Here is a 10,990-nt window from a genome sequence, read left to right as displayed (position 1 = left end):
AATAAGCTAAAATTAAACAACAAAGTTATTCAAAACTATAATTTATTAATGTTTTATTATTAATCATTTATCTAATTAAATTCAACAGATGTTATATACAAACATTAGTACAAAAGAGTAGGATGCAAATTATGACTAGACAAGAAATACAATAAATTGTGTTTTCGAGAGATACTCGAATTTTACAACTAATGAATGACTAGCTTCCACCCGCGGTACCTCTTGTTGGACCTACCGTGTTGGATAAAAAGTAGCTTATACACAGGTAATAAATAAACTGAAATTCAGCATAGTCATAATGTTACTTAAGATAAATAAGAAGGCCAACTTTTCACTTAAAATAAATCAAGGTTAAAAAATATTTTTTGTTACACATTATGATTAGTTTTGATGTCTAAGACTGTATTATTTACAATAATTACATTGTTTACAGTTTGTTAAGTTAAATCCTAAATTAATTTCAATAATTTCTATTTATACATATTCAACGGCTATTTTATTGTATTTACATCGCTTGGATATGTAATGTAATTTGCTAGACAATTTAGTGCTTTTTAAACTAAAATAACTTTTTGATAGCTATAGTAACGTTAGACAGAATTAAATAGCATAATAGACAAATAATTCACTAATATTAAATATAAAATGGGATTTTACCGTTTACCTGCGAATAACAACAATCGATCCATCCAGTTTTCTAACTTTAGAGATAAATAAAGCAACGAGTTATTCAGTAAAATTTTGCTATACTATTTTGTTCAGGCGCTGCGTTACTTTTGGTATGAGTACATAAAATTATATAGAGGTATGTACCTAGTGGCCAATTAAAATTTCATTCTTGACTTAGTATACGTTACTGCTCTTTTACATTTTCTGTGGCAATTATTGAATGCCTGACTCGATAGGCACTTGTTTCATCGACAAATGTATTCAATATTTTTGTATACTTCCATATATTTATTTTCACATAGGTACTTATCCTGGAAACTACATTTTTGTTCATAGCCACAATCAAACTGACAGTTCAGAGTTTGTAAGATGCACATGTGCTGTTAAAATTTTTGTAACTTCAAATAACCAACCAAGTAACACCTAATCAAAATAAGTTTCCAATAATTAGAAAACCAGGAAAAAAAATGCCAGACAATACAGTCACATTACTTTCAGATCTGATATTACATAGATACAGACTTCAAAAAAATCAACACGACCGAAAATTATCAACTGGCAAGAAAAAGCTCTCAGTGCTGCTAACATCCTTGCCATCAAAGTTAGTTTCTAGAAGAGTTACGCCGTTCGCATTCTCACAACACTTGGGAAAAGGCGCCTTACAATCTGTCTTGTAGACAAACGATTTGCTATAGTTCTCTTTGGAACGTTCCTGGTTGTTATTAGCCGTGGTCCTGAGGCCACGACTCCTTCCTCAGAGCTTTGAGGAGCCATTGTTGAGAAGTCTGATGCTGCTCTCGCGGCCAACACTGGTGCTGGAAAAGAGGTTGGTGAATCAGGCTAGTAGTATGGTAAAAGAAATCACTATCGGATTTTTGAAAATGAGGTTCATAACGACGACCAAAGATACGATGGATTGATGATGATGGTGAGTTTGGTTCATTAGGTCATTGGGATGGTGGTAATAAAAATTATGGTCTTGAAAAAGAGTCTGTATCAAAGTCCGGTCAAATTAGACCGAAACGTAGGTGTGAGGTTACAATAATTCCGGATGTAGGAGTGTTCAAAATACCGTCAAATAAATTAAATTTAGAAAGTAATCATCGATAAAGTATTTTTTTCGAAAACTGTAGCCTAACGTAAGAATAGCCTCAAGAGTATTCCTCGTGGCATCAATAAAGGGTAGGATAGGGTATCATATAATAAAGCCTTTATTATAAAGCCGTTTTGAAAAATGCATGTTCATTGATGTCTATTCATAGACACTCACGTCCTATTCACCATACTGATGTTGGTCTTTCTGCTGGAGTGCAGTCTTCTCGAAGTGGACAACGAGAGGGAACCTCGAGGCCCATGTGTCGAACTGCTGCGACATAGTAGGTACCTGAAACCAGTTATACGAAGCCATTAAAAATATGTAACGAAGAATGGCACAGTTCTTGTCAAATAAATACGGGTCTCTAACTGCTCAAAGTCTGAATAATTTGCTAATATATGAAAATATATTATAACAAATATACTACTGTATAATCATAAAAGAATTTAATATAGTAAGCTTTGGTCCTCAAACTATGCCCTGTGTCTTGAGGATCACAGTTGCAACAGTTTGGTTATCACTTGAACATGGCCAATTTCAAATGGCAACAAACGAAGAGATCTATAGTATTTTGTTTGTACATTTTGACTACGGTGAAGTTCGTAGAAGCCAACTTTTAAGCAAAGTGTGTTGAAGAAATATCAATAGTGAGATACGAACATAGAGTGTGTTGACCTCCCAAGAAAATTCAAACAATTCCTTTGTGAAGTTAGGGACGGTCAAAGTTCCGTATCAAAGACCTTCACATACCGGTGAGGGTCAACATATTAGTTAGAAGAAGGAATTTTTGTAATCAGGCACATTTTTGGCAAACTAGAGGTGGTATTGTCGTCAAGTATATGGCAAATCGACTAGTCAGTTCTAGTAAATATCTTGCATCATTATGAATTTTAATAACATTTCCGTTCAGATTTGAATTTATATAAGCGTATTTTTTGTTACGGGTGGTCAGAAGCAGAAGTTTAACAACCAGCTTTTCCAAGGGGTATACCTACACTATACAACCTATAGGTAACGAGATTGAGGAGATCAGATATGACTATCTACCAGATAACCAAAGTTTTACAAGATGCAACTGACGTTGCATGGTTCTAATCTGAATCTAGTAGATCAGGAAAATGCTACACAGATGATCAAATCAAATCAAAACTCGTTTATTCCAACTTGGCTGCAAGACAGCACTTTTTGAACGTCAGAAAACAAAAGACAGCCCCCAAAAACCCACCTTTTACCATTTACCATGTGTTTTTGATGAAAAGAAAGAAGGTGATAATGATGAAGTATACATACCTGTTAAAGTGTTTCCTGAAGATGCCGCTGGTGCAGTACAGGGCTATGGGGTTGACGCAGCTATTGAGGAAGGACAGACAGAAGCCGATGATCCTCAGGGCATGCCACCAGCCATTGTAGTCCCCTTGTGCTGTGGGGCTGATGAAACATGTTATAAGTAAAACTTTATCTAGCTTTCATACATAAATCTATCTATATGTAGGTGTTCTATGTTCTATTTCATATCAATGTGCGGATCGAAAACCGAATTCATGACAATCGGTAAGACTGTTTTGCCATCATATGGATAGTAGGCGCGGCGTATGTGAGATAGGCTATGCCTATATTCCCTGTTTAGCAATTATAATTTTAGTAAGGGTATGGAAGTAACTGACTGTTCGCGAGCCTGTAGGCTTTTAGGGCGGAATATGAAAGGAACTTGGTAGTATGAAAGTTGGGGGAAACACAGTTTTTATTTGGGTGCGAGAATATGTTACATTCGAAACCTTATAGAAAATTATTTAGTTATATTGACGAAGCTGAAGTCAAATGTAAGCCGAGTACTTAACCTTTTTTTGAAAAATATTCTATATTCCAGTAATACACGAGTCGACGATCACAGACGAAGTCGAATATAACCCAAGTAACCTTTTTTTGAAAAATGTTCTTAGTTCCACTAACACGCGAGTTTATCACAAAAAAAAAAACGTGTTTACAGAAGTGTGCTTTACTGAAATGTGATGTCGTATGTCACGTCTCAATGTAGCACACGTAATATAGGTCACGTAACACTTTAGTTCGTGGCTGTACTCGTGAGGCATTCTACTACATACGTGCCTGGTAAACCGAGTATAATGGCTAGTTTCTAGTACTGCCTAGTATTTTTTTATAAGTAGGTTTATTTACATCTTAGAGGGCTTGGAACTTGAGGATTGATGTTATGTGTTCATATTGAATTTTATGCAGTCTCCAGTACCACAGTTTAGATATATTCTACCTCTCGTACCTAGTCAATTTCGGATTAGTATAGTTATTTCAGTGTAATAAAGTTATGTACCTTTTAACTTTTGAATTTGGCTCGTATAGGCAGATTAGAGCAGCGGTTCCCAAATGGGGTTCCGCGGAACCCTGAGGTTCCGCGACAGGCCCTCAGGGGTTCCGTGGAAAATTCAAGATTTCCATATGGTAAATCGTTTCACTTTTGACAATATTATTATTCATTTTCAATTACATTCTTTTAAATATTGCATTCCAAAATTCCATTTAGGCACCATGTAGGTGGTCACCACTCGGGAGTGTAAGTCTCGTACTTTCGCGACAAGTAGCGGGGGAAGACGGCAGCAGATAATTTAATTCCGTTTCTTACAAATCCTAGATTAACTTAATACCTCCAGGTCTTCGGCAATCGGCAAAAGTAGGTAGCGAGTCGGCCAAAAATCACCGCATTTTTGGGCTTATTTCATCGTCAGGATTATACGTTTTCATACATTTGATAGGACGTGAAGTGAGCATTCGAAACAATGCAAACGATGCAAACGAGCATTTCCAGTGGCTATTTTTACCATGAATCAAAGTGTGACATTATTTCCAATTTTTGCACCTCTGCGAGTCCGAAAATTTCGCGCTCGCTTCGCTCGTGACTCCATGTTACGTATAATGCTTTTATGTTCGTTTAATTGTTCAAGTATCCAACACCGAAAAAAATTCGCGCTCTTCCGTCGAGGTTTCCTTTGATGTTTATTTTTTATCCCTCTGGTTCAGAAAAAGCAATAGCGCTTTTTTCGCTAGCTGCTTATTCATTTGCATTTGCTTTTTTGCGTGTTGTACTTTTTGAGACCTTATTAATTTACAGTGGTTTTGTTTATTTTGTGTAAGTACTTAAACTAAAAAAAAAACCGCGCTCGCTTCGCTCGCGATACGGGCTACCACTGAATGTCTTTCAATGCTAGCGGGTGCTTGGAACTTCTTCTTTAAAAAAAAAACGCGCTGGCTCGCCTCGCACCTGTACAAACCCAATCTATTTATTTTTGCGTTTACTTTGTCAGTCTTCAAACTGAAAACTATTCACATAATACACAAAGTCAAGGGTGGCTGAATTGTTTTCTGGCCTGTGTAGCAGATAGCCATGGTATGCCTGAGTATAATGAATATGTCTCTAACCATATAACCATTTGGTGCGCTACCACGCGCCACGAGCCGTACTTAAGTGTATTTACGTCTTTAGTTTACTTCTTACTTAAGCTAAGGTTCCGCCGAAAAATGGTGAAACGAAAAGGGTTCCGAAGCCAAAAGAATTCGGGAACCGCTGGATTAGAGTATTGTGGACTGGGTCGTTGGTAGCAATTTTAGTTCTGTATAAAATATAGTTTCTCTTACCAGTAATAAAACCACATCATGAAAACGTGAGAAGGCAGAAAGCACGCGGCAAATACTAGAACGAATGCTAGCACGGTCACGGCGACCTTTCTTCTCGCTCGCATCTGGAAAAAATAAGAAAAGAGGTATTCATTCATGTATTAGTTCTTACATATTCCCACGTTTATGTGTGTGAAATGTACCAGTCGAGGTGACTTAGTGGGTTAAGCATCTGTTTCTGAAGTACGAGGTTGCGGCTTCGATTTCAGGTCACGCAAGTACTGATGTAATTTTATAATTTTACGTTACAAGCATGTGTTACATATCTATGACAGAAGAAAATGAAATAGTGATGAAATCTGGTATCAAAGAAGTCTGAAATTGCCACCCCACATTGAGCGAGCGTAGTGTCGTCCATTCATTAAATGAACGATTCATCCTTTGGCCCGCGATTGGCCAATAAAAAAGGTTAGTTGCTTTAAAATATTCGAACTATCAAGGTAAGTTAAATTTACCTGTCTCTGAGTCCCCTGCATCTCTCCAGGAACATTTTGTGTGCTCAGGACCAGATGTCGGGCCATCAGGATGTAGAACAGTGCTATGACGGCCAGCGGTAAGGAGTAGTACACCAGGAATCTCATCAGCACGATGCCTCTTGGGTAACCTTCTCCCCACTCCACTGGGTATGGGTAACATACTAGGAACTGAAAAGAAAATGGGAAAAAGTTGATGACGAAGTCAGTAATACTAATAAAGACAATTTAAATGCAAAAACCTATGAACTTTTTTTGCGGTATTCCTCGAAGCGCACCAGTTTTGGAGCGCACTGTTTCTGTTCCTCGAAGCGCACCTTTTAGTGGCACTCCCGATAACAATATTTAGAACTAAAAAAAAATTTTTAGTTCTAAATAGCGAAGAGAATGAAGCAACCGTAATAAACAGAAACGGTGCGCGTCATTAGGTGCACTTCAAAACTGGTGCGCTTCGAGGAATAGGTACCTCCTTTTTTTAAGGTCCAGAAGACGTTATTTTACTTGACCGTTATTTTTCGCATTTTTGAACTCACAGGAGGTAGCCAATATCTGTTCAAAAATGTTTCGAAAAAACAGCAAAAAATGAAATGGAATGGCTACCAGCTATAAAAAGAAAAAGCAATCACGGATCGACACATGGCACGTTCGGCTAAAAACAAGAGAGAACGCTTTACGCGTTGTCGGTCTGCATAATACCATTGCCATTGGCCATGTCATAAAAAATAGCACCACAGAGCGTTTTATTGTTTCTTACGACCTAAACGTATTATCAAGAAAGTTACTGCAGCACTTCGAACCATATAGTTTGATTTGAAAAACATTATCCGTTCTAGAATCTGAACTGATATTCTACTGATATTCTTTTTCTTATTCTTATTCTTTATTGCACACTTAACAATAAATACATAAAAAGAATACAGACAGTTTATGTACAATGGCGAGCTTAACCCAGAATTGGCTTTTGTTTATTTTTTTTTATTTTCTGAATTAAGTAAGTATCACTAATGTAATGTGTCGTGTTTATTCTCGAGTACTATGTTCTAGGCTAGTATAAAACTTGGTAAACGCTATTTTGTGGAAAGAAAAATAAAAGAAGATAAATTAAAGAACTGCATTCCCTAATCTACTACAAATTTTAACTAAGCGTATCAATGAGATGGTTTCATAAAATCGAGTACCTATTCAAATCTAACGCTTTATACCTACCTATGTACATTCCACTATGAATTCATGTCTCTATGGAAAACTTCAAATATTTGATTAACTTTGGCGGCCAACTAACTGTTACGATGTTAACTGTTTGATTACGTGGGTGTAAAACTGTGTGATATGAAAATGTTTTTGGCGCGCTTCGGGGTCGGCGGCCATCTTTGTTTTCCCTAGGGACGCGGTAACTGTAAAATGTGGTCAGTTTATACAATATGGTTACTCAAATTAGAGTGCCTAAATATGTAGTGGACATTGATATATTTTAGTTTAATATTGATTACATTTTATGAAATGGGGACGAGTAATTTTGTGTTTGAATTCTTGTAACTGTCTAATGGAGAGATCTGAATGGGTATGATTGATAATATCAATTTTTTTTTCGTATATATGTATTAATATTTAAAACCTTTACCGTCGTACCACAAAAACGTTTAATCGCCTATTGAACACTTGTCTAAAAAAAGGCAGATTATGCTTTGAAATAAGGTCCGTTTTCCAGCCACACTTTTTTTAGACAAGTGTTTAACAGATGTTTACGGTTTTGTAGTAAGGCTATTAGAGTTTTAAGGGTCACGTGTAACTGACCACTTTATCAAAATTTCACATGAACTTTAATTTGTTAAGTGCAGAACTGAGCTGAAATAAATTGTGTTTGTTTGTATCTAAGACAAGACTGGCACTAGAGAAACTTTCCGTAGTAGATCGTATCAGAGATTAGAAAAGTGTAATTAGTTCTCCCTGTTAGTTTCCAACAAACTTGTGTAAAGTATTGGACTTTTCATGAAGCTTCGAGACACAATCAATACTTCTGTGCTATGCTGCATTTACTTTTGAGGTTATTTTTATGTACACCCCTATACACTCCCTTATTGTCAATGTACTGTCAATATGTATTCATTTATGTACTCCCCCTATAATCCTCCCTTACGTAGGTGTTACCAATATTTACCTACTCCATTACGTACTATCAAATAGGTAGCAACATATTTTACCTAATACTATAGTTAATATTGCCTACTATGTCCGACGACATAATAATCTTGTCCAATACGTTTACTGGTGTCTTGCTAAAAAACATAAAATAGAAGTTGCCAACCTCTGGTGGAAGGAAACACTAGTGCAACCACAAGTAAGAGAAAACGAAACAGCCAAAATCATGTGGGAAATGCCCGTCCAAACCGATGTCACTGTTACACACAATAGACCAGACCTTATATACACGGATAAAACTAGTAACAAAACATATTTAATAGATATCACCGTACCGTCAGATTACAACATAGGACCCAAAGAAATAGAAAAATTAAGCAAATACCATCTTCTGAAAACTGAAATCAGCCGGCTGTAGAATACACAAACGGCTGTCATTCCGATAGTAGTAGGCGTAACGGGCATCGTTGCAAAAAGCATAAAAAAATACATAGACCAATTAGACGCTTCAATTAACATTCACATACTCCAAAAACAAGCAGCCATCCATCTATCATAATCAGCAAAGTATTAGGAGACACAGTATTCGTACGAACAGCAGAAGAACAACACTCACACACTGACACACAAACACCAGACACATAAAACACGCATCCATCACCAAGCACGCAAGCGGGACCAGCCATCCAGGAACAGAACACACAGCCACCATCTAACACCGAACATTCGTCATCATCACAGCCTAGAAAAGGAAGAAGAAGGATAAGAACAACGCAAACAAACACATCAACTACATAATACATACACATTATATAATAAATAATACATACAAAATACTTATATAAAATCTAAATAAAAAGACTAGGGGGGACATAGGTATCTTTTTTTCCGCGGGCTGCGGAACGGGATACCTATTAAAACCGGCATAAAGTCGAGAAGGTCAAACCTACATAATATGTTAATATTGTACTCCGCACATACACTCTCCTATAGTCGCTCTTCATACTCTATAAAGTCCTATACATATGCCGCCCGTTAATGCTAGTCTTTTTTGGTGTCTTAGGCTGTCCGCCCACGTCCGATAAATATCGGTAACCAATCTTTTGTAGGAAACAAATAGAACACATTGATAGCAATAATGTACTCATTAAAAAAAAGTCTGTTAGAAAATCCTTGTCAGAACGTCCTACAAAAAGTCTGACCCGGGTGGGCAGCCTTAAATGTAGAGCTTAAATGTAGTCTGAAGTGGTCCTGTGTTGCCATAAGTTGAATACGTTAAAAGCGTGTAAAACGTACGTAGTGTTTGCCAAACAAGTTAGTTCACTCAGCGCTCTGTAGCTGCGGTGGACTCTCGAGTGGGACAAGCATTGCTAAGTACTATCTGGGATACTCCCGCCTGACCACCACTACGTTCCTCTTTGCTTAATTCATTAGAAAAAAAAAACTCGTTCTTCCTTAACTGTAATGAGTAGGATATTATTGGGCATTCTAATCCACCTTCCGTTCCTACGGCTCACTCCGTTCGCCTCCGTCGCTCTCGGTGGATTAGAATGCCCAATAATATAAATGGATTACCTTGTTCGATCAGCAAACGGATTGGGCGCCATTCCACTATTTCAGTTCACACACACTTTACTTACACGTTAACAAACAAGGTATTTCGCTGTATGAACCGCTAGCCTAAAATTCAGGACAGATTGTCTCATGTCTCTCCACAAAGTAAGAGATTGTGCATCGCTACAGGTTACACATACTCCGTTTTCTGTGACCAGATTGGCTCGAGGACATCTGAACTTTAGGATACCGTATATATTAAACTAAAATTTGGGACAGATTGTCTCATGTCTCTCCACAAAAATAAGAAATAGCGTATACTCATAGGCACACACACATTCTATTTTCTGTGACCAGATTGGCTCAAGAACATCCAAATTTTAATTTAATTCATTCATACAGACGACACACACTTTACTTACACGTTAACAAATAAGGTATTTCGCTGTATGAATCGCTAACCTAAAATTCAGGACAGATTGTCTCATGTCTCTCCACAAAGTTAGAGATTGTGCATCACTACAGGTTACACATTCTCCGTTTTCTGTGACCAGATTGGCTCGAGGACATCTGAACTTTAGGATACCGTATATATTAAACTAAAATTTGGGACAGATTGTCTCATGTCTCTCCACAAAAATAAGAAATAGCGTATACTCATAGGCACACACACATTCTATTTTCTGTGACCAGATTGGCTCAAGGACATCCAAATTTTAATTTAATTCATTCATACAGACGACACACACTTCACACTTTAAGAAATAAGACATAATGGCCATCTGAACTCTGAGCGTTGAAATAGATTATGGTGCTTTTACACTTGCCGCCGACAAAACGGTACATGAGCCATTCGACGCGACGGCGCGGCGGGGCGGTCAGCCGGTGCGACGTACTATATCATAAACCGCTTGTCGATGAAGTCGGAAACGATTTTATTATGCAGTCGATGAGTAAGTGTAAATGGGCTCTTAACATCTGCAAAACTGCAGAATTGGATTATGAAATAACTTGCAGTGTAAGAACTTTATAGCATGCGGTGTGAGTGTGGGTAATTTCCATAAATATGTTAAGCAATCATATTACAAGAAAGAGGACCGCTGTGTATGTTGCGGCTATAATTCAAATTAGTATTTTATTAGAATTCTCCATGATCAAAAAAAATTTAATTGACACTTATATGGATTATGTCTGAAATAAATGGTTAATAATAATAATAACCAGTTGGCAGTTCTAGTTAAGGAATTGTTTATAAGATATTCTTAATCATATCATTACCTATTGAATTGAATAGCGTTTTTTTTATTCGAATTCCAATTACATGAATTTAATGTTTTATAAAAAATGTTCTAGTAGTTTGATTTGATTATTTTAT

General features: G+C 36.9%; 1 protein-coding gene across 2 annotated transcripts in view; it reads right to left on the bottom strand.

Annotated features, from left to right (window-relative positions):
• Positions 1 to 25: 25 nt before the first annotated feature.
• Positions 26 to 10,990, bottom strand: part of LOC124638846 (neuropeptide CCHamide-1 receptor-like) — a 162,787-nt gene continuing 151,822 nt past the window's right edge. Inside the window, exons 6-10 of one of the 2 annotated variants that reach the window (XM_047175968.1) lie at positions 5,905 to 6,093; positions 5,411 to 5,514; positions 3,056 to 3,193; positions 1,940 to 2,053; positions 26 to 1,484 (exon numbers count right to left, since the gene is read on the bottom strand). In XM_047175968.1, the coding sequence (XP_047031924.1) occupies positions 1,424 to 1,484; positions 1,940 to 2,053; positions 3,056 to 3,193; positions 5,411 to 5,514; positions 5,905 to 6,093 (606 nt within the window). In that variant the 3' untranslated portion in view covers positions 26 to 1,423. The remainder of the gene's footprint in view (positions 1,485 to 1,939; positions 2,054 to 3,055; positions 3,194 to 5,410; positions 5,515 to 5,904; positions 6,094 to 10,990) is intronic. The other variant, XM_047175969.1, reaches the window with a different exon arrangement.

This window comes from Helicoverpa zea, chromosome 18 (assembly GCF_022581195.2).
Source record: "Helicoverpa zea isolate HzStark_Cry1AcR chromosome 18, ilHelZeax1.1, whole genome shotgun sequence".
NCBI classification, from domain to species: domain Eukaryota; kingdom Metazoa; phylum Arthropoda; class Insecta; order Lepidoptera; family Noctuidae; genus Helicoverpa; species Helicoverpa zea.
Note: the sequence above shows the minus strand (reverse complement) of the source record. Positions and strands in the feature narration are given on the sequence as shown.